Source organism: Chelonia mydas, chromosome 10 (genome assembly GCF_015237465.2).
Source record: "Chelonia mydas isolate rCheMyd1 chromosome 10, rCheMyd1.pri.v2, whole genome shotgun sequence".
Lineage (NCBI taxonomy): Eukaryota > Metazoa > Chordata > Testudines > Cheloniidae > Chelonia > Chelonia mydas.
In genome coordinates this window covers 66138891-66163945 of record NC_051250.2, presented here as the reverse complement: position 1 = coordinate 66163945, position 25055 = coordinate 66138891, and the positions used below count along the sequence as shown (strand labels likewise).

The window sequence follows — 25055 nt, the reverse complement described above, 5'->3', positions numbered from 1 at the left end:
CAAAAAACTTGAATCATTCATAGACATGTGAATTTCTCAGGTGGCTAGAGACCCTATCTTGTGGCTGTGATGTTGCACAAAAGAAAGACTGGAAGCCCCTCCATTTTGTCTTCAGATGGCTCAAAAGATAACCTCTCCACCCCAAAGAGATGCCTGAGAGAAACTGGAACAAAGGACAATAACTACAGGGGTATGAGTGATTGCTGGACCCAGAGTAGGAGGAAGTCTAGTCTGTAAAAGAAGCTTATTGGAACATTTCTAAGGGTGAGATTTACCTGCATTTAGTTTCCTATTGTATTAGGTTTAGACTTGCATGTTTTATTTTATTTTGCTTGATAACTTACTTCGTTCTGTCTATTATTACTTGGAACCACTTACATCCTACTTTTTATATTTAATAAAATCACTTTTTACTTATTAATTAACCCAGAGCAAGTAATTAATTCCTGGGGGAGCAAACAGCTGTGCATCTCTATCAGTGTTATAGAGGGTGAACAATTTATGAGCTTTCCCTGTATAAGCTTTATACAGAGTAAAATGGATTTATTTGGGGTTTGGATCTTATTGGGAACTGGGTATCTGGGTGTTGGAGACAGGAGAACTTCTTAAGCTGTTTTCAGTTAAGCCTGCAGCTTTTGTGGGACGTGGTTCGGACCTGGGCCTGTGTTTGTAGCAGGCTAGTGCGTCTGGCTCAACAAGGCAAGGTACTGAAGTCCCAAGATGCTAGGGAAAATGGGCTCAGAGGTAGTCCCAGCATAACAGGTGGCAGTCCCCAGGGAGTTTCTGTGACCCAACCCGTCACAGTGGTGTGCCACTCTTGTGCTGTGGGGCAAGCGGTGGGGGTAGGAAAGATTCTTGTTTACTCCTCCACATCTGTGCAGCCAGTCGGGCCCATAGCATATAAGACATGCAGAAACTGATTTTCAAACAGTGACCTCCTTCTGTGTTTGTGAAAAGTTGTGTGTGAGAGCACCTATGTACAACTTGGCAACACTAATTCCTCAGCAGGTGGACAAATGATTTTAACACCTGAGTGTCGACCAACTGCACATGTAGCCAGATAAAGCTCAATGCACGGACAAAGAAGAAATTATAACTGAAGCTCCTTTGAAAGGCAGCCCTGAAATGCTAGTGCAAGAGATCAAGAAGTATTTCAACCCCTGTGTGGGCACAATGCCTTGTAGTCAAAGATTCCTACTGAAGACCAGTGAGAGAAAGGGATAAATGTGCTTTGCTACAGAGCACAGCTGAAGGCATGTAAAATAAGATCATTTAACCACAAGTTGAGAGATCACTTAAATCTAAATCCCTGGAGCTTGCAAAACTGCTTCCAATGGGAATTTTATGATAGATGCATTGTAGACACATAGTGAAGCCATGGATGCGGTCTTGTACATTCTGACCAAGTGATAAGGTGACCAGAAAACATCTATGGAACTGAGCTCATCATTTATTAATAATATTTACAACTTTAAGAGTGTTTTTGAGATTTCAAAAGAGTCTTTGTGGAAAAATAAATGAAAGAATAAAAAAAAAAAAGCTGGGATCAGTCAACACCCGAGTCCCTTTGCTAAATCAGCTCATTGTATTTGTTTTAATATAAATTTGATTCCTGACCCAGACATCTATTCAAATATATTTTCAATGTCTGCTATATTCGCTTGGTATTAGATATTTTTGTGGGGGATGACAAAAATCATTCAATATTTGTCATTGTTCTTCATTAATTAAGACTTTAAAAATGAGTAATCCTTGCAAACAGCTTGAATGAATTTTTCTGAATGAATGAAATCTAAGCACATATTGCAATTTTTATGTGTATTGAATACTAGAAAGGCAAATAAAAGGCAGGCACAGGCAGGCTTCCTGCACAGCACTACTGAATCAACACTAATGATAAGCTATGTTGGAGAGTTGTAATTGTCAGACTTAAAATTAATTCACTTTACATTAAAAAACTCCAAGACAATAGAAATTGAACTTACTTTCACGCAACTTAGAATAGTTGGATTGTATGGGTGTGCTAAACATAAGAATTACTCCAGTTTCATCTGTTAGAATAACAGAAACTGTTAGTGGAGTTATAGTCTTATTGCTCTGTGCATGTCAGAATGCTTATTTTAAAAACGTTCATTTGAAACATTTAGCATGTTACATCTGAGAAACTGAACATATAAAAAATACTCCATCAAGCAATGCAATGGCAACATCTTTAGGGTTGCTGTATGAATGAATTAAAAGATATGCCATGTGAAGCAATTAAATTAGCCCATTTCTCTTTTTGAAGTGCTTGTCTGCTAGGACCCCTAGATCCTTTTCAGATTCACTGCTTCCCAAGCTACAGTCCCCTGTTCTGTATGTATGGCCTACATTTCTTGTTCTCAGATGTATAACTTTGCATTTGGCTGTATTTAAACACATTTTGTTTGAATGAACCCAGTATAAACAAGTGAACCAGATTGCACTGTATGGCTGCTCTGTCCTCATCATTATTTACCTTTTTGCCAATCTTCATGTCATCTGCACATTTTATCAGTAGTCATTTTATATTTAATTCCAGATTATTGATGAAAATGTTGAATAGTGTCAGGCTTAGTACCAATCCATGCAGAACCCCACTAGAAACACCACCATTCAATGATAATCCCCTACTGACAACTTTTTGTAGTCTTTTTGTCAATCAGCCAATTCTTAATCCGATTTACAAACATCTTCTTTTTATTCATGCTATTAATATTAGTATTTACTCTGGTACTAAACCTCAAATAACTCAAGGAAAGGGGTTAGGCTTTCTGGTTATATATGTTAGCACACACAGGACAAATGCTTATAACTCAAAATATTCCAACTAATCTTCTTGTATTTTATGCTGAATCTCTGTGGAGTATTGCTAAGGACTGCTTAAAGGCCACCATCTCTTCCCCCCCTCTCTCCAGTGGTGCCTGCAGATATTGCTGTAGTTATATCATATGTATAGTTTGTGGAGCACATTGGGATCTTTAGATACAAAGTGTTATATAAGAGAGATCCACAAAGCTTAACTCTGGAGTCAAACTTCCCTGCAGTTTGGGAGCACCTGAATGCAGCATTTTGGTTCAGGCCCATCTCTAATATATATAGCACTTATTTGTCTCAGGATCTACACTTCAAAGCCAAAATGTAACAAGTTAGTACCTCACCCATCTTGTCTCTCAGGCTATCTTTTATTGGAACAACTTCTGTTCAGACTTCACACCTGAAGAAGAGCTCTGTGGTATGTCTACACAGCAACTAGATATTCATGGCTATGGATCAACTCAGGATCACAGGGCTAGGGCCAAGGGGCTGTTTCATTGCTGTGTAGATGTCTGGGATTGGGCTGGAGCCCAGGCTCTAGCAAAGCCTGCGAGGACCTGAGCCCCACAAGCCTGAGTTTGTCCTCAACTACAAAGAGTGTAAATCACACCCTTCAGGGCTTCATCCAATGATCACTGAAATCAATAGGAGTTCTTGAACTAATTTCAGCTGGGTATTGGGTCAGGCCTTTGAATAGCTTTTAACATTTCCAAATATGAACCATAATCTCTTTTTATGGATTATCGCAATTTTTTATCATCGTCAATAAGCAGCAGTTTCCACCAATTATTTTTACAAATTGAAAGTCCTCAAAGAGGAATACAAACTATAATATCCAAAATGTATTGTTTGACTCTATAAAAATGGATCATCAAACCTCAAAGGATAACTACCATTGAATTTATTAATGGCTTATGAACCATACAAAATATCAGAAGCTATAACTGGATTTAAAAAGTCAAGATACTTCACTTTAAAAAAATTGGTAAGGACTGTCCCCTTGAAGGGATATAAGGTTACATTCACACTGAATGTGCTGTAGGAAAATACACTTAATCAAAAATAGACAAAATTAATTTATCTGGAAATATAGCTTGACTCCTAGAGAAATCAAAATAGAGATAATTGGTGGAAAGACTTTGAAGGAATCTCTACAAAAATAAAGTATCTGAGGGCAGAGAAAACTGGGGGCAATTACCTTATAAAATGGAAAGATGACTGGAAGAGCAAATAGAGTAGACAGCATGTTAAGGAGGTATAAAGGGCTCACAGCTACAAAAACAAGCAAAGTAACTAATGACAATAAGCCAGCTTCTAACACACAAGGATCATTAAGGCTGCCAATTTTGCACCATTTTTTACCTTCCTCCAATTAATGTATATTGTCTTATCCCAGAGAACTCTGTGACAAAACAGGCCTTATAATTAAGCATTGCAACCTGTTGTAGCATTGGGTATGTGAGTGAATTTTATCTTAAAGAGTCACTAAAACAAAACCAAGGAGACTCATTCAGTCCTCTTCAATTTTGCCCCTCAGAGGAAGGCAAAAAGAAAACTGCATTTTCTAATGTATATATACAGACACTTGTAACTAACTGACAAAACTGCATGCTTTTGTTGGTCTACAATCTGGAACTTTGGCAAATTCATTCATTTGAAACCACTGAATACATAAGAAAATCTGAAACTTAAATTCTATCAAGAAAAGGAGTACTTGTGGCACCTTAGAGACTAACCAATTTATTTGAGCATAAGCTCTCGTGAGCTACAGCTCACTTCATCGAAAGCTTATGTTCAAATAAATTGGTTAGTCTCTAAGGTGCCACAAGTACTCCTTTTCTTTTTGCGAATACAGACTAACACGGCTGTTACTCTGAAACCTTAAATTCTATCAATTGCTTGGGAGTTTGGGGTGTGGGGTAGAATGGACACTGAAATCCTTAACAAACATTATATCCACCACAATCTTTCCACCACCCAGAGGACAGTCCCTAACATCTAATCACAACGTAGCGATCAAACCAACAGACAGACAAAGAGGGTGCCATCATCTCAATTGTGATGACTATGTCAACAAGGCCAACCAACAGCTCCTCAAAACCACCTACTATAAAGAACTGAAAGAAGACCCCACACTACAATTCACACAAGAATTTAAGGATATCATCAAATCATTCCCCAAACAACTCCAAGAGAAACTCTACAATCTCATCCACCATGAATCCAGCTCAGGGACCTTCTACGTGTTTCCCAAGATACACAAACAAGGGAACCCAGGCAGTCCCATCATATCTGGCCATGGCATTCTTACTGCAGGAATGTCAGGACTCATAGAAGCCATCCTCAAACCACTGACCACACAAAGGGCCAGTTTCCTCCAGAAGACAGCCAATTTCCTCCAAAAACTGTGCAACACTAACAGCCTCCCTCAGAACACCTCCTTGCCACCATGGACATCACACCTCCCTATATGCCAACATCCTTCACCATGATGGCATCGCTGCCTGCCTCAAATATCTACAAGATAAAGGACGCTGCTCAGAAATCCACCCCAAACATCTCCAAACTCATCCATTTCATCCTCACCCATAATAATTTTACATTTAACAACAAACACTTTATCCATCATGGGAACAGCCATGGGTTCTAGGATGGCTCCTCAATAAGCCAGCCTCTTCATGGACCACCTTCAGAGAGAATTTCTGAACAAATGTGCCACAAAATTAGTGATATACCTGAAATACCTCAATGATATTTTCATTTTCTGGACAGGTGACCTAGACTCCCTCATAGATTTCCATCACAACTTCAACCACCACCACCCATCCCTCAAATTCTCTCTGGAGCACTCCCACACCAGCATGAACTTCCTGGACACAATGGAATGCTTCACCAATGGAATGCTACAGACAACTATATACAAGAAACCCAAAGATCATCACACTTACCGCCACAGATCCAGTAATCATGCCAGATACACCAAGAAATGTTATTTATAGTCAGTGTGACAAAGTTCCTCCTCTATCTTGGTGGGTCTTGCGCTTACTGGCAGATTTGCTTGCCTTGGAGCTTCACGGCAGCCCTCAGCTTGGCCGTTTTTCTGAACCCACAGTCCAGGTTGACTCCTCCTGTGTCTGACCAGGAGTTGGGAGGATTTGGGGGGAACCCAGGCCCGCCCTATACTCCGGGTTCCAGACCAGGGCCCTGTGGAATACAGCTGTCTAGAGTGCCTCCTGGAACAGCTGTGCGACAGCTACAACTCCCTGGGCTACTTCCCCATGGCCTCCTCCCAACACCTTCTTTATCCTCACTATAGGACCTTCCTCCTGGTGTCTGATAATGCTTGTACACCTCAGTCCTCCAACAGTCCGCGTTCTCACTCTCAGCTCCTAGTGCCTCTTGCTCCCAGCTCCTGACACGCACACCACAAACTGAAGTGAGCTCCTTTTTTTAAAACCCAGGTGCCCTGATTAGCCTGCCTTAATTGATTCTAGCAGCTTCTTGATTGGCTGCAGGTGTTCTAATCAGCTTGTCTTAATTGTCTCCAGAAGGTTCCTGATTGTTCTGGAACCTTCCCTGTTACCTTACCCAGGGAAAAGGGACCTACTTAGTCTGGGGCTAATATATCTGCCTTCTATTACGCTCCTGTAGCCATCTGGCCCGACCCTGTCACACCAGGCACTCAGATACTACAGAATATGCTCAGAAGAAAAAATCCAGGATACACACCTCCACCAAAGAAGTAGATCACATCATGGAATGGGCCACCCAAATACCTTGGGAGAAACTGCTTCAATTCAGGAGAAAAAAAAAAGCCCACCAACCACATATCCCTACTTATCATCTACCAACCCACACTGGAACCCATACAGGGTATCATTAAATAATTACTACCCATATTTGATGGGGACCACCATCCTGAAAGAAATCTTTCCTGAACCTCTTCCTCTGGCCTTCAAAACAACTCCCAAACCTTATCATCAGAAGTAAGCTCTCCACAGACCAGGACACACTAACTCAAAGCAGCACCTGATCCTGCAAAAACAACAGATGCAAAACCTACAGACATATCTCCACTGCTATAACAATCAATACTGTCCGTCCGTCTGTCCCCCCACCGCCAAACACACCTCTCAAGATCCATGGCTCCTACACGCGCCTATCATAACACATGAGTATCTTATCCAGGGCATCAAATGCCCAAACAACTATGGAGTGAGACTGGACAATCACTACACTCTTGAATGAGCTCGCACAGAAAAATGATAAAAGACAAAAAGCACCGTATCACCCATAGATGACCACTTTTTCACAAAGCATCACTCCATATCTGTCATGATCCTCAAATAAAACCGCTTCAAAAGATAAGCCTGGGAATTTACATTCATCACTTTGTTAAGTTCATAGTTTTCAGTGTCCAGCAGAGTCACTGATTTTATGGCCCATTACAACTTGTAACACACCCTGCTGCCTATTAACCCTCCATTGTCCTGTGACTACAGTGGTGTTAAATTGCCCACTTAATTTTAACCAGCCTCCTGTGACATGTATGAACCCTTGATGCTTAACATTCTGTCCCATCTTGTATTTAGCTTGGACACTAGTTTCTTTCTCCAGACCTGAGGAAGAGATTTGTGAAACTTGAAAGCTTGTCCCTTCCACCAATAGGAGTTGGTCCATTAGAAGATATTACTTCATCCACCTTGTCTCTCACAAAAGAGAAACAGTCATTTTTACTGGATTTTGATTTTTCAAGCACTCTTAAATGAGAATTATGGGTAACAATTTTAATTTCTTCCATGAGGTGCTCATGTTGGGTCAATGCCCCTGAAGTTTTGATAGGCCCAGGCCTTATTTACTGTAATCCCATTTCTGATTCCACAAGAATATGTGTAATTTTCAGTACAGGAAGTAGCTATTAATGGAAATAAATTACTAAGAGCAACCATCTGGACAACTGCTATCGTAAGCAGGGTCTGAATGAGCTCTCCGCTAACATCTACGTGATGAGATGGGGAAAAGACTTCAGGAGCAGACCGTGTTTGCATAGACATGCCTGCTCTGCCTAGCACAGCAGATGGAGCTGTTTTGCCAAAATGTTCAGTTTTGCCTGGTTTGGGGCTACAAATCACTCTAGTATTTTGAATGCGGGGGTAATGAAATGTTGTTATCCTTATTGTGTGAGTAAAGGGTAGCAGAAATGCGTATAGTATGCCCTGGTTGAAGGGGTCACCCTAAACTGAACCCCACTTGCTAAGGACGTAGGGATGCCAAATCCCAGTGAAAAAGAGAGTGGGTGGGGACAGGGGTTCCTACCTAGTGCTGTGGACTCTGCCCAAAGAGCCTTAGACACCATTTGAACTGCCCCTCTCCAGCATTTAATATCAGTGCTGATTAGAATCACTTGAGGGTCCTTGTTCCCAGCTGATGTTTCCTAGAGTGGGCATCACTGCTGAGCTGGTCTAGGAGTTAAGCTTTAAACCTTATGTAGGTACAGTGCCCATGGAGACTGCACTGGCTGTGAGGTTCCCCACTATCTGCTGAAATCACTGAGAGCTGAAATTGCTAAGAGCTGGGTTAAATGGCAGAACCTCAGCATATGATGTCATGGGAGCAGGAAGCTCCAGTGGCTAGTGAAAGAAGAGAACAGCGACCAGTAAGTGGAGAAATATTGTCTCAGAGGCACCATCGGGCTGGTGTTAAATTTTCTCAGATTACTGCGTGGGGCTCAAGCCAGTTCTGTTTTGTAGTGTTAAGAGGAAGTCCTCGCTATTGAACCCGGCCCTTGTTGCTGACTCCTGCACCTGGCAGAAGGGCTGCACTATAAACAAGCTTTAGAAGAGCAGAACAAATATTTGGAATAAGAAGGCAGTTGTACTCCACAATTCTGACTAGAGAAAGCATCCACTAGAGAAATTCACATTTCACTCTGTGTGTCTTCTGTTGCATTTTCCTCAAAAATTGAGATTTCTGCCAGTTTATTTTTCCCTTGCCTAATTCAATAGCCTGAGTTTCCCAGTGATGATACTCTGGAATATTGCCAAGGTTATGTTCCCAAGCAACTGCAAGGAGTGGAGTTAGATTCTAAGTAATCCTGGAACGTCTTTAATTTGATGATAAAATGGAGCACTACCAATTGAGTTCTTAGTCTCCAATATTCCTCTGAACTTGTGGCACTATTTCATTTGAATGACAAATTCATGCTGGATTACAAGATACTCTTATAAAAGAGGCTACAATACCATTTAATACGAGTGCATTAGGATTAATGACAGTACAGTGAATATGAAACTAATTTATTTTGATGGTGCATTAAAATTAAGGCTTAAATAACAATATTCCCCTTCCCCCCGCTCAACCAAAAACAGAGAGAAAATAGCCTTCAGATTCCTTTCAGTCAACTTTGTATTGATATTTTTTTTAACTGTAAAGCTGCAAATCAATGTCACTTGTGTTTCTATGCCTGTCTTTCCAACTACATGCCATTAATTTAATAAGAGGGGAAATGAAACACTGAGGAGAGAGGAATCAAGATTCCAGCAAGCATGAATGTAAATTACATAATAAGAGGGGCCAAGTTCCACTGAGTTGCAGCATTGTAACTGAAGGTAGATCTTGGCCATTGCATGTGTGAGTTGGGGCTGCAGGGAAGGGTGAGGAAAATGCCAATTTTTTGCTATTATTTTGTTTGGTTTTACTATATTTCATACTTTTTGCACAGCTATCTAGTTTGAATCAGTTAATGGTCTTAGTATTTTGCTTAGAAAATTATACTAAGTGGGAAATATTTAGCTTTTGAAAGATCACAAAATGAGAAGCTAGCAAACTCTGTGCTGAGTAAAGGTTGAGAGTCAGATTCTCTCCGCATTTACAACCCGCTTCTATTGACTTCTGTGGGATTTACTTTGGATTTACACCACTGTAAATGACAGCAAAATTTGACCTGTTTTCTTTTAAAATCTTATCATGACTTTCTTAGGAAGGGATTTCTAGATAGCAAAATGAAACCACTAGTGCTGAAGAGGATGAAAAGTTATAGGCTTTGATTAATAATTTACTTTCATGTGGTTTCTTTCCCCCTTCCTCCCTCTTTGCTGTGACAGAGGCCAGACTGAGAAGTGTTATATCCTCTTCTGGAGATGGAAAACAATGCGTACTGGCAGCATTCTGTGACTTAGGAGACAGTGAGGCCACCTTCCAAAGTTCTGTTTCTACTTCTACCAACAGGAAAATTTAAGGACAAGTATAGAATTTTGAATGGGAGCAACAACCTGAGACAGATATCCTATATTAGATAGATTCTGATTAATCACTACCTGAAAATCCTAGCGCTTAAATTGTCACTTGACAGTAATAGAAGCATTTTAAAATCAGAAATGTTAAAGGAAAGGGCCAAATTCATCCCTGCTGTAATTCTGATGAAATCAATGGAATGACACCAGCAACAAATTTGGCCCAAAATATTTATATGAAGGTCATACCAACAGTTTTATGCCAACCAGCAATTGCATGCAAAATTTAATGGGGGGTGGGGGGTGGGGAAATATACTGAGCGGTGGATTGTACCTTTCTACACTGATCCAAATCCCATTAAAATCGGAAGGCAGTATTTCTAACTGAAGGGCACTGGATTTGGAGTAAAGACAAAAAGAAATCTAATACTGACTTTGCCACTGACATGCCTTATGACCTTGAACAAGTCACTTCACTGCCATGTACCTTAATTTTTCCAGCTGTAAAATGGGAACAATGATACTACCTTCCTTTGTAAAGTACTTTGAAATCTAGGGAAGGAAAAGGCTAGATAAGAACTAAATATTATCATCATTAAGCATTGCTTATATTAGAGTCATAATATTCTATTTCATTAAGTTTCAACAAAGAGAAGAGGAAAATTTCCCCTTCCTTTTGGCTATAAATCTCTAATACAAGCATGCACACAAAGATCATTGGAATTGCCATTCATAGAAAAAAACCCTAGATTTCATATAAGGTCGTAGCCTCTGTACTTAGTCACAGTCATACTCTCTTCCTAACTAGACTGATGTCACTACAGTGATGGCTCTTTTGTAGGATTCGTTAACCTAGGTACAATATAAAAAAATATAGTTTAATTAGTGTAGTACAGAAACAGAACTTATTCTCATCGGAGACTCAAAGCCCTGTTCTCTGGAAAGGAAGCATACAAGGCCAAGTTATTTTTGTGTTTCACTTACACAGCTGTTGATAATTGAGATGCTTTAAGAAATTAAAGTATATATGCTCATACGTATGAGTAACGCATATGAGTAACCGATATTAACTTTAATGGTAAAAACATGTATGACGATGAGAGAACAGGGCTGTATAGTATAGAATTCAACATACAATGTGACAGCACTCAACAGTCCACTTTCTAATAGGGCCTGTTAGAAGTGTTATTAAAAATTGTATCTTGTGCCCTTCATCTCCCAATTTTCTAAATGTCAAACCATAAGAGAACTCCAGAAGTGGCTTAATTTCTGTGGTGTGAGTGCATGAGATCCATTTATAATAAGAATGGTACAGAATACAAAGTTCTCCTGTTCTAATATACAAACATGAAAGTGGTATTAATATAAAATTATTTTAACAACACAATTACAAATCAAGGCAGCAATTCTGTTACAAAGGGGGTGATGAAGGGGACATTTTCTAACTGTCAGGTTTCTTACATGTTTATATGCAAGTTACAGAGGGGCCTGATTCATGGAACGCACAATAAGCAGATGGAATATATATTTCAACTCATTCTTCACTTTAGTTTTGTTTTAAAATTGCAACTGTGTCATGCCCTTGAACACACAGGGATCTCCCATTTATGTCAACAGGAATGGTGCATATAGAATGAGGCTGTGAGGGGCAGATTCTTACACTGTTTCTTTTATTGGTACATATGCATACTCCGAGTCACTGCAGATTTACCCAAGTGAAACTGAAAGCAGAATCTGTCCTTTTGTATTTAAAATATGGCTTCTGGGCTAAATGCTGCATTGGTGTAACTGATAAGAGGATTTGGCTATGTTTAACAAATAAGTAATATTTAAGACAGATTCAAGTAGCATTTAGGTAGTGATGCAAACTAATAAATACAAGGACATTTAAAAGTGACACTGTTACTGTGTGTAACTCGTCTACTTGTCCTTAGTATTGCAGGTTCTCCAGAGAACATAGTGTAATATATCACACAGTATGTTCTGCAGTGACTCAGACAATAATATGAGTAACAATGGAGTGTCAGCTTCAGCCTGGAGTTTCATTATGCTTGTGTGACACGCTCCAATAAAGCAAGAAAATTTTAAAAGGATACACGACTTAAGGAAGACAGTTCCAGATCTGACTTTATAAACAAATTTTCTCTACTGTAATGATTTTCTGAGAATAGTTTTTAAATACACTTTTAAATACACTCTCCAAATTACAGGCTGCGTCAATATTAGATTCTCAGCTCCCAGACTTGGTGACCCACCTACTGCAAGCCTTAAGAGTTCCATTTCTAGAAATCATAAATGCATGTTTACATTACTACTGTCTGCTGCTAGTTCATGACCTGGAAGGAGACTGAAATGGTCACAACTGCTTCTCTTGGAGACATGCCCTTATGCGTGGGTTTCCTGGCATGGGGATTTAAACATCCTAGCACCCCTAATTGTAGAGAGCAGACAGTTTTTAGAAGATGTCTAGTCTAAAAAGACATTTGAAAACTGGGAATAGGCTTGCACAGACATCAAATAATGTAATCATTTGTATTTCTAAAGCCCCTTTCATCTGGGGATCAAAATGCATTTTACATGTTTGGGTAAGAAAGCCCCAGGCTGAAAATATTCCAGGGCAATAGATATTACTGTCACCAGTTTACAAGTGTAGAAATTGAGAGACAGAGAACTTAAGCAACATGCCCACTATTACAGAGGTAGTAAGTGGTAATGCTGGGAATAGATTCCAGACTGGCTTTCCGTTTGGTGATGAACTACAAGTTCATCCTTCTTTCCTTTTTTTCTTGTCCATCTTGACTGCAGCCCTTTTATTGTGCCCTCGTTGTGAGTGTTATTGATGTTTAAAGTTTTACATCCATTTCCTGCTGTGCAAATGAATGCCTTAAAGATTAGGGAGGCTTCCCCTCATCCCTCACTGTCCTGCCACCATAGACATGCAAATTTGGCAAACATTTTGCTAACATGCTGACTGCGCAGACTAACTAAACACTTTTATGACAGATGTAACTAATTCTGCCTTCCTCAGGATCATCCCATAGTATTTCAGTGTCTCAGTGGTTAACAGATTTATCCTCACAACACACCTATATAGTAGGGAAGTACCATCCCTGTTTTACAGATGTGGAACTGAGACACAGGATGATTACATAATTTGCTCAATGTTACATAGGAAATCTGTCACACAGCTGGGAACTAAACCCATATCCTTCTTTAACAGGGTACTAAGGCTTGTGAATAGCTCAGATATGAAGCAGTAGATGTGATATCTCGACTTTAGTAAAGCCTTGATACTGTCTCACATGGCCTTCTCATAAACAAACAATGGAAATATAGTCTTGGACAAACCTACTATATAAGGTGGGTGCACAAATGGTTTGAAAACTGCACACAGAGAGTAGTTATCAATCAGTTCACAGTCAAGCTGGAAGGGCATATTCAAATGGTGTCCCACATGGATCTGTCTTGAGTCTGGTTCTACTCAATATCTTCATAAATAATTTGGATAGTGACATAGAGCGTACACTTATAAAGTTTGTGGATCATACCAAGCTGAGAGAGATTGCAAGCATTTTGGACAACAGGATTAGAATTCAAAATTATCTTGACAAACTGGAGAAATGGTCTAAATACATAGGATGAAATTCAATAAGAACAAATGCAAAGTACTACACTTAGGAAGGAATAATTAATTGCACAAATACTAAATGGAAAATGACTGCCTAGGAATGAGTACTACAGACAAGGATCTGGGGGTTATAGTGGATCACAAACTAAATGAAAGTCAGCAATGTAATACTGTTGCAAAACAAGGAAATATTATTCTGGGATGTATTAACAGAAGTGTTGTGAGCAGGACATGAGAAATAATTCTTCCACACTACTCACCACTGATAAGGCTTCAACTGGAGTATTGTGCCCATTTCTGGGCACCATGCTTCAGGAACAATGTGGACAAATTGGAGAGCAACAAAAATGAATCAAGGTCTAGAAGTTCATGACTTTCAAGGAGTGTTTGAAAAAATTGGGTTTGTAGAGAAGAGAAGTCCGGGGAACAGGAGGAGAAATTATAACAGTCTTCAAGTATTTAAAAGGTTGTTATAAAGGAGAGGGTGATAAATTGTTCTCCTTAACCATTGAGAACAGGACAAGAAGTAATGGGCTCATATTGTAGTAAGGGAGATTTACATCAGACATCAGGAAAATCTTCCTAACTGTAAGGGTAGTTAAAGAGAAACAAGTTACCTAGGGAGGTTGTGGAATCTCTATCCCTGGAGATTTTAAAGAACAGGTTCGACAAAGACCTGTCAGGGAAGGTCTAGCTAATACTTAGTCCTGCCTCCGTGAAGGGGACTGGACTAGATGACCTATTGAGGTCCCTTCCTGTCCTACTTTTCTATAATCTCTAAAGTCCCAGACCAGGGCCTTAGCCACAGTACCCTACTTCCTCCCAGTTCTTTACACTCTTGTACTAAAACAAAATATTTGAAGAAAGAACTTCTCATTTTCCAAGGACCATTTTCTCTAGAGAGAAAAAAATATATTTTTTAAAATATACAGAAGCCTACAGTGTCTCCCTAGAGCCTTTTGCCACTGAAAATCTACACTTATTGCATTATAACTATCAGTCTACAGATTACATGAAAATAAACCACCAACCACATAACATCATCTAATATGTGTGGAAGAGGAAGAGGATACTGCAGATATTGCCTGGTTGAATATTTATCTCTATGTACATGGAAGAAAGAGACACTGATTTTTTGACCTTGGCAGCAGTATTTTTTAAATATTCAAAAGATGTAATATTCCACCATGCATAATTAAATAATTCCAAACCAAAAACACAAGACAACAGATGGAACAATCAAATTCCTTTCCCCACTCTCCTTTCCTACCCAAACTTCTGCTCATTGCTACCCAAACGAGAACAGCAGACTGCGCTCTGACATCTAGCTACAGGATACAAGGGCTTTCTCTGTAAGTTCCTGATTCATCATACCTAATTCAGATTGGTAGTGGCTGAAATACTCCACCATTTGATGGACTATGTGATAAGACAGGTTTCAGAGTAACAGCCATGTTAGTCTGTATTCGCAAAAAGAAAAGGAGTACTTGTGGCACCTTAGAGACTAACCAATATTTCTGAGCATAAGCTTTCGTGAGCTACAGCTCACTTCATCGGATGCATACTGTGGAAAGTACAGAAGATCTTTTTATACACACAAACCATGAAAAAATGGGTGTTTACCACTACAAAAGGTTTTCTCTCCCCCCACCCCATTCTCCTGCTGGTAATAGCTTATCTAAAGTGATCACTCTCCTTACAATGTGTATGATAATCAAGGTGGGCCATTTCCAGCACAAATCCAGGGTTTAACAAGAACGTCTGAGGGTAGGGGGGTAGGAAAAAACAAGGGGAAACAGCTTACCTTGCATAATGACTTAGCCACTCCCAGTCTCTATTCAAGCCTAAGTTAATTGTATCCAATTTGCAAATGAATTCCAATTCAACAGTCTCTCGCTGGAGTCTGGTTTTGAAGTTTTTCTGTTGTAATATTGCAACTTTCAGGTCTGTAATCGCGTGACCAGAGATTGAAGTGTTCTCCAACTGGTTTATGAATGTTATAATTCTTGACATCTGATTTGTGTCCATTTATTCTTTTACGTAGAGACTGTCCAGTTTGACCAATGTACATGGCAGAGGGGCATTGCTGGCACATGATGGCATATATCACATTGGTGGATGTGCAGATGAATGAGCCTCTGATAGTGTGGCTGATGTTATTAGGCCCTGTGATGGTGTCCCCTGAATAGATATGTGGGCACAGTTAGCAACAGGCTTTGTTGCAAGGATAGGTTCCTGGGTTAGTGGTTCTGTTGTGTGGTATGTGGTTGCTGGTGAGTATTTGCTTCAGGTTGGGGGGCTGTCTGTAGGCAAGGACTGGCTGTCTCCCAAGATTTGTGAGAGTGTTGGGTCATCCTTCAGGATAGGTTGTAGATCCTTAATAATGCGTTGGAGGGGTTTTAGTTGGGGGCTGAAGGTGACGGCTAGTGGCGTTCTGTTATTTTCTTTGTTAGGCCTGTCCTGTAGTAAGTGACTTCTGGGAACTCCTCTGGCTCTATCAATCTGTTTCTTCACTTCCGCAGGTGGGTATTGTAGTTGTAAGAATGCTTGATAGAGATCTTGTAGGTGTTTGTCTCTGTCTGAGGGGTTGGAGCAAATGCGGTTCTATCGCAGAGCTTGGCTGTAGACAATGGATCGTGTGGTGTGGTCAGGGTGAAAGCTGGAGGCATGTAGGTAGGAATAGCGGTCAGTAGGTTTCCGGTATAGGGTGGTGTTTATGTGACCATAAAATGGACACAAATCAGATGTCAAGAATTATAACATTATAACATTCATAAACCAGTCGGAGAACACTTCAATCTCTCTGGTCACGCGATTACAGACATGAACGTTGCGATATTACAGCAGAAAAACTTCAAAACCAGACTCCAGCGAGAGACTGTTGAATTGGAATTCATTTGCAAATTGGATACAATTAACTTAGGCTTGAATAGAGACTGGGAGTGGCTAAGTCATTATGTAAGGTAACCTATTTCCCCTTGTTTTTTCCTACCCCCCCCCAAACGTTCTCGTTAAACCCTGGATTTGTGCTGGAAATGACCCATCTTGATTATCATACACATTGTAAGGAGAGTGATCACTTTAGATAAGCTATTACCACCAGGAGAGTGGGGTGTGGGTGGAAAGAAAACCTTTTGTAGTGGTAAACACCCATTTTTTCATGGTTTGTGTGTATAAAAAGATCTTCTGTACTTTCCACGGTATGCATCCGATGAAGTGAGTAGCTCACGAAAGCTTATGCTCAAATAAATTGGTTAGTCTCTAAGGTGCCACAAGTACTCCTTTTCTTTATGTGATAAGAGTTGGTGGTCCCTTGGCACAATTATAAGTGTCGTTCAGTCAAAGTGAGTTTCTCTCTCAATAGTGAGAGAGACTTAGGGTTTCTTTCACATATATTATTTGCCTCTTTTTGGTTTATCCAGGTACTAGATTCTCTGCTTCTGTTAATATTTATAAACTCTTATTAGGAGATACAAGATGTGGGAGGTAATATCTTTTACTGAACCAACTTCTGCTGGAGAACGAGACAAGCTTTTTAGCTTACACAGAGATCTTCTTTGGGTCTCGGAAACATATTCAGAGTGTCACAGCTACATATAAGGTGGACATTGGGTAATTCACAGGAAAGTTTTATTTACTTAAGACATTATGTATGCAGTGTTGTAGCCGTGTTGGTCCCAGGATATTAGATACAAGGTGGGTGCGATATCTGTTATTTTAGTCCTTTTGCTTAGCATCACTTAACCTATGTTATGCAGTTCCGGGTATAATCCAGACCAGTAAGGAGTTGAATCCCCACCTACCCTGTAACCCTGAGTGTTCCAAATGCTTTGCTACTGTAACTCTCTACCTGGGACATTCACGGGTAGCATCAAGCATGCAAGTCACACCCTAAGTGTCTGTGTATAACTGCAGCAACTCTGACCCCAGAAGCCTGCCAGCAGCACATAAGTCACACTCCCTGGTCTCTAACAGTCTTAGTTACTTCTTGCAGGCTGACCCCAACACACTCCCAGTCCCAAATTTTCCCCAAAATGGTGTGCTCTGTAGTGTCCAGCCCTCTCCTAGACACTACAGAGAAATAAGAAGATTTGTTGGTTCCTCTAAAGCAGGGGTGGGCAAACTACAGCTCAGCGGCCGCATCCAGCCCTCCAGACGTTTTAATCTGACCCTCGAGCTCCTTCTGGGGAGTGGGTCTGGGGCTTGACCCACTCCAGCCAGGGAGCAGGGTCAAAGGTTTGCCCCTGTCCGTACAGCTCCCGGAAGCAGCAGCATGTCCCACCTCCAGCTCCTTTGTGTAGGGGCAGCCAGGGGCTCTGCACGCTGTTCCCACCCCAAGCGCTGCCCCCGCAGCTCCCACTGTCCAGGGAACCATGGCCAATGGGAGCTGAAGGGGCGGCACCTGCAGAGAGGGCAGGGTGCAGAGCCGCCTGGCCACACCTCCGCATAGGAGCCGGAGAGGGACATGCCACTGCTTCAGGGAGCTGCTTACAGTAAGTGCCACCCAGAGCCTGCACCCCTGACCCAGCTCTGATCCCCCTCCCACCCTCTGAACCCCTCAGTCCCAGCCCAGAGCACCCTCCTGCACCCCCTACCCCTCATCCCCAGCCCCACCCCAGAGCCCACACCCTCAGTTGGAGCTCTCACACACTCCAACCCCCTGCCCCAGCCCAGAGCCCCCTCCTGAACCCTGAACTCCTCATTTCTGGCCCCGCCCCAGAGCCCTCACCCCCAGCTGGAGCCTGCACCCCAACCCCCAATTTCGTGAGCATTAATGGCCCGCCATACAATTTCCATACCCAGCAGGCCAAAAAGTTTGCCCACCCTGCTCTGAAGACACACAAGCACATCACAGGTTATTAACTTAACTGGGGTAAATACACCCTTCCATTTCAACACAGCACTGAGTTAGTTTATAGTAAAAATAAAACAAATTGATTAATATCAGGACATTGACAACCTATGTCAGCCCTGATTTAAATAAAGGTATAACAGGTGGGGGTGTTACATGCAGGCTAATGTCATCCACCTTTGAGATATTTATATTGAAGAAAGAGGAAAAGAAAGACATACAGAGACACATTCTTCCGTAAGGAAGTAACTAAGCTCTTGATTCTGATCATACTTACATTAGAGTTACTCCTGATTTAGTCCACTTAAATCAGTGTAATTAGAACAATGTCAAAGAGATCAGCCTCTGGCCTGAAAGTAGGCATTGGTGACAGCGAACAGTACAATCAATACAAGGAGGCCTTCAAAAATATTTGCTACAGATCCATTACCTAGAGAGACGTTTGTGTCATTAAGGGCATATAAAGAGACAAGATCACAGGATAAAATTTCCTTTGACGTTGTTAGATGAATCATCATTAGCCTTTGGGCATCAATCATTGACATCTACTACTGCTATCTTTCAGAAGCCAATGCAAGGAATATACTTGATAACTATTTAAGCAGAGTTGTTTGAGTAGGCTGTAAATACAGAAGATGTTGTTGCATAAGGACTCCTGCACCAACCACAGGTTTTATAATTATAGTATATTTTTTAAAAAGTCAAAAATGTATTGAGAGTGCAATTGAAAGCTCCCTGACTCAGACACCAAGGCATTAATTCTCCAAGGAGAATAAGGGCATGAGGCACTCAACTCCCACTGAGTGGTGCCCAGCCCCTTTGAAAATACCAGCTCATGTCTCCTTATATTCAGCTGCTGGGCCTTACACAGTTTTGGAGCTCAATAAATAATAATAGCTCCTAAGTGTTAAGGTACATGATGCACCATCTCTGTTTATAGCTTTATTAAAAACAGAAACCTCTCTCTAAAAAACATTCCTAGCTTAACCTGAAAATGAAATACAACCACAATTTAGGTTACCACACACATGTAACTGTGATATGAAAGGATTACAAAAGCAGTACAAAAAAGTAAGACAAACTTACTGTGGCAAAATGTTTTTGAGTTAAAAAACAGGAAACAGAAGCTACAACTGTGGTAGACAAGCTATTGATCAAAAGGAAAGTTCTCGGTAGGTTGCTTTTTTTTTAATTTCAATTTGGAAATATATCAATAAACAGGAGAAAACCTGTGTTGTAAATGAGGCCCATAATAGAATTAATCAGCTCTCAGAAATGTCTTGCCCTCAGAGCCAATGATAGACCAACGAGAGTTATTTTGATGTTCCAGTGCTTCTATCTTGTGCATCACTGGTTAAGTGTCTTATCAGTCAGAGGAGGTACATGGGAATGAGAATGCTCCTGGCTCCAGTTTGCTTGCATTGTCTGTATTTAAATTCAGCCTAAATAAGATACATAATAAAGTGGTTGTTGCCTTTCTAGTTTTATTCAAGATTCTTAACTCTTTCACTACCACCCCCAAAAAGCTATTATGTATTTAAGGCCAAATTCTAACTTTACTTACAACATCTGAAACCAGAATGAAGTCAATGGACTTGCACAGGATATAAGGTGGGGCAGAATTTGCCCCTAGAAGCTGAAATAGGCAAAAGTACAATTAATATAGCAATGAAGAGCTGAGTTCATGTAGTAAATAAAAGACAGACATTCTCATGGCTTTCTATCACTAACCATCAAAAATTACTACCAAACAGTGGGCTGATGAAATGAGGGTCATTGTGGACTTGTACTTCTAAAGGGGTGGGGGGATTCAAATAGGGCAAAACTTCAGGAAACAAACATTTATCATGAACTAAAAAATACAGTTACAAATCCACAGGCAAGAGGATCTTTTAGTACCCTGACCAAAGAAGTAAGACCATGTCATCAACTTTCTATGAACTCCTTTAAAGCAGTAAAAACTGGACACTTTTATTTAGGACCTTTAAAACAAAACAAAAACAAAATTTATTTGCTCACAAGTTTTGACAAACTACATTAACATTTTAAAGTCATATCCATGTTATTTAAATAGTCAATTCAAATGTTTGTGGTTTATAAGACATTTTGTAATTATGTTTTTTCCTGAAATTCAGAACTTGTAAGTAAAATTAACGGACAAGAAGCTTGTAGAAAGGTGATGTAAAAACTGCAACACAGAAAGAAAATGAAAAAGCACTCTCTTTTTATAGAATGTTCTGAAGTCTTCTCTGGTCCCAAGAGCAGCAAGCAGTTCAATGACAAATTTTGTAAGTTATATTTACAATAAATGGAGACATACTAATGAAATTCCAGGTTCAAGAGACTGGAACAGAGAGCTTTGGGTTATGCCAGCCGAACAGAATATCCTGCCTGTTGTAACAGGATAAGAATCTCTTGTAACATGAAATGCCAAGATCTCTGTATTTTCAACATTATTAATGCATTTGGTAAGTGTAGACTCTGATCTCACTTGCTTCTTTCTTTAGATTTCTTGTCTTCAAGTTCTGTCAGTCTTTAAATGCTCTCATTTCTTTATCACATGCCTGGCATGATCCTCATTCCCTTTAGTATTTCCTCGCCCTCCTCTGGGAAATTTGCCTGTTTCTGTCATCTGCCCCCATCCTTCTTTGGAAACACTAAGGCAAAGAATTAATTTCATTTTTCCCCCCAAGCAAAGCCTTCCTACCTCTTCTGTCAACAGTTATCCTTGACATCTCTTATTCATTCCATATACAGAAAGATACTTATGCCTCCTTCAATGATTTCTTATTCTTTATGCACTTACAAATAAAAAGCCCTTATGAGCAATATTCCGTTCATGCTCCACATTTGCTTGTCTTGTAATTATTATAAGTACACTCTCTAAATTTAATTCTATCATAATATTTTCATTTGGCATAACCTCTTTATTGCCCTGGCTTATTTTTTGCTCTCCTTGTTTGTCTGCTATAAATTAGTTTAAAGTATATGAGTATGTGCATGGGGAGGATGGATTGGTGAGGGTTAGTCATATTAGTTAGATAGCATATCAATTTTGACCATACATAAACTCCTAATTTCTCTTGTGTGTTTTCCATCTATTACTTTACCCTGTTCCATGTCACCCAATACTAGCTGCTGAATTCTTCCAGAATTTGTTCTAAAACAACTGCCTTGGATTTTGTTCAGCATTTTCGAGAACACGATGCAATATGCCTTCCTCACTCCCAGCCCACCTTGGAATTTCAGCTATACTATTGCTTTTACTTAAGAATCATAGGTGTCTTGAGTCACTTTACTTCATACTATGGATTCAATCCTGCACCACAGAAAGAAATGGGAGCTTTGTCTTGACCACAATAGGAGAAACATCAGGCTCTGGGTCATGATGTGCTTTTTAAAATGTCCTAGTTATATGCCGTACTAAATATAGGAAGCAGTGCAGTATCACATCTCACTACATTTCTATTATCTTGTTCCAGACATACACCACTTTGGTTTCTGTTAGCTCATTATCTCCAAGAGGACTGGGTAGATTGCAACACACTGTCACTAGCAATTTCTACACTATATGTTGCTTTTGTTGTGGGTTACGTCTCTAACGTCCTCAGCTATGGGGCTTTTGTTGTCTGTATTATGAAGGCACCACACTTAAGGTTGTATCATTTATCATCATAAGAGATCTTACACTCAAGGTGCACAACAAGCCTGAACTATCTGCAAGTTACCCCTTAAATATCTTTATCTAGGGATCTCCACATTTTGTCATGGGCATGATGAGAGTTGAGCACAGCATGTAGATTCAGAACACTGTTTCATCCAAACATTAGTCAGATGCCTTGAAAAGACATTATTGCAAGGAAAGACAAGAACATGACTCCCTTCCAAACATTTTTGATGTGTGTGCATTGTTCACAAACCATCAGATACTAGAAATAAAGACAACAAAACACAACAAAATGACAGCCAGGCAATCAGGCAGTGAACCTTCATTTTCCGCATTCACAGCAAGAACAAGCTGAGCCTAACTAGACTCAACAGGTTACAGCTGATTTCAGTGCTGCCATTATCATTAATAACAGCAAACCGAATTACATAGCTCTTGGGGCTTAGAACAAACAAACAAACAAACAATCTAACCTACACAGGTGTCTGGTGCTCAGCATCTTCACTGGACAGATTTCTATACACTTCAGCTATAGAGAATGGCTCCTGAAACTATCAGCAAAAATACATTCTTTTCATGTCAGCTCATGATACACTGCAATCAATTCACCTGCTACCAAAGGGGGTTTCGTATCCTGGAGAAAATCAGCAAAAGTATGTAAGAGAGTCACATGACATAAAGGTGGTAGACAATAGGAGAGGAAACGATCACGGTAAAAGATGAACCATGGGGAGAGGAAGAGGAGAAGTGGCAATTCCTTGGAAGCTGAGAGTGGTAAAGTCCCCTAGAAATGGATGATAGAATATGACACTTAGAAATGGGAGAAACTCCTTGGAAGGGGATAACCCCTGTAAGACAAGAGGGTGACATCCCAGAATGGAAGAGTAAATCCAGGAGAACAACAGGATAGTCCCCCAGATGGACTAGTAAAGGGGCCATTTGTGGAGGGACATGATGTAACTAATAGTTTGGATGAGAGAGACCTGTATACAGCACCTAGTACGTCCTTGATTGGGGCAGTGCCACAAAACAATTAATTAACATTAATAATAGCATGGGGGGGGGGGAGTAATGTCCTGGGTGAGGGGGGTAATCCAACCTCAGGAAGGGCAGATTCAAGGGGGGGTCATCCTTCTGGGTGAATAAAGGAATAAATTCCAGGGTACAAGGGGGCGATAAGAGTAGTTTGACAACTCTCTCCCTGGAAGGGGAGGGATTGGAGGTAACCCCCTGGGTGAGTGGGTAACCACCCGCAGCAGGGGAGGGTTAAAGTGTAACCCTGTATGGGAGGGGGTAATCCTGCCACCTGGACAGAGAAGGTGAAGGGAAACCCCTGCGTGAGAGGGGGTAATTCCCCGCAGAGGGCGCGCAGGGGTTACCCTTGCATGCCAGTCAGCTGGGGCTCGCCCCGGGGACCGCTGCTCTGACCTGGCTGGCTTTGTGGAACTGCTTCTTCAGTCCCGCCACCGACATCCTCTCCCCGCGGCGCCCGCTGCTCTGGGCTCAGCAGCCGCTCCCAGGAGCCTGCACCGCAGCGAACAATAGGCGGCTCCTAGCGCTGCCCAGGCCGAGCGCCCGGCCCGGCCCGTCCCTTCGCGGCTGTTCGTGCCAGCCCGGCCGCTGGCTCTGTCACGGGCACCCACCGCGCTGGAACCCCGCGCGCGGGTGGAAACATCGCCTTCCAGACGGGCTCCACAGCTGCCAGGCCATTGGCCCCCGGCGCAGTCTATGCAAATGAGAGAGCCGCCGCTGTCTGCCGATTGGGGCATCCGATGACGCCCACGCTCCAGTGTTGCATGGAGACGGTAGAAGGAGGGAGCCAAGAGGTTCCAGCACCTCGGGGAGGGAGGGAGCGTTGAGTAGGCCGGAGAGGTCCCTGCCAGGCTGCTACCAGCCCGAGAACACACACAGGAACGTCTGAATGCAGGCTGGGGCATCATTCCCACGCTGCACACTTCTCCAAGCACCCGGAGGCCGGCCGCCTATCCCTTTATCCATCTGGCTGGCTGCCTAGCTCCCTAATCAGTTTCCTTGTCAATCTCTCAGCCACTCTGTCTCATCTTTCTCTTTCTTTCTCTCGCCTCATCTCTAACCAATAACTCTGTCCAGTCAATCCCATGCACCTTTCCCACATCTCTATTGTTATTTATTGTAGCACCCGGGAGTCCTCATCATGGACCAGGACCCCAGGGTGCTAGGCGCTGTACAAACAGAACAAAAAGACTGTTCCTTGCCCAAAGCATTTAAAATCTAAGTGTAAGACAAGAGACTGCAGCTGGGGAGAGGAAAAAAACAGTTGGGGGATTGCAAGGAAACAATGAAACACTAATGGTGACCATGATAGGATGTGGACTTAATACACCAGCAGCCTATATTTCTTCTCATCTTTATCTAATTTTTCCTCTCTCTATCTTCTTCATTTACCCATCCCAGATACCCCCCCAAGACCTGCTTACCTATCTATCTATGCTACACCTATGTCATTCATATAGTGCATTTCACTGTTGTGTTTGGCACAGGATTTTGATTGCTACAAGAAACTTGGAAGATGTGAATACAGTAAAGAGGCGGCAAGGCATTGCCAGAGTGATTTGGAACTGATTTGGTTAATAATAATGATCAAGGGATGAGACAGCAGCGAGACCACACACCTGAACTCAGCCAAATTTCAAACTCCGAAGTCATGGATCCAAATTTTGCAAATAGGGCTATCTGTATTAAGGCAAAAACAAAATTTCTGATCCAAATTTGGTGTAGTCAAAATTCACCTCCTTTAATAGTAAGAGAAATGATTAGTAACACTAATAGTAATAATACTATTCTTTAATTGAGCAGTGGCTG

The 25055-nt window shown here is 41.2% G+C and overlaps 1 protein-coding gene across 1 annotated transcript in view; it reads right to left on the bottom strand.

The window, feature by feature from the left end:
- Positions 1-24352, bottom strand: part of SH3GL3 (SH3 domain containing GRB2 like 3, endophilin A3) — a 74104-nt gene extending 49752 nt beyond the window's left edge. Inside the window, exon 1 of the mRNA XM_007066832.4 lies at positions 23643-24352. Coding sequence (XP_007066894.2) covers positions 23643-23687 — 45 coding nt within the window. The 5' untranslated portion in view covers positions 23688-24352. The remainder of the gene's footprint in view (positions 1-23642) is intronic.
- Between the last annotated feature and the right edge of the window lie 703 nt (positions 24353-25055).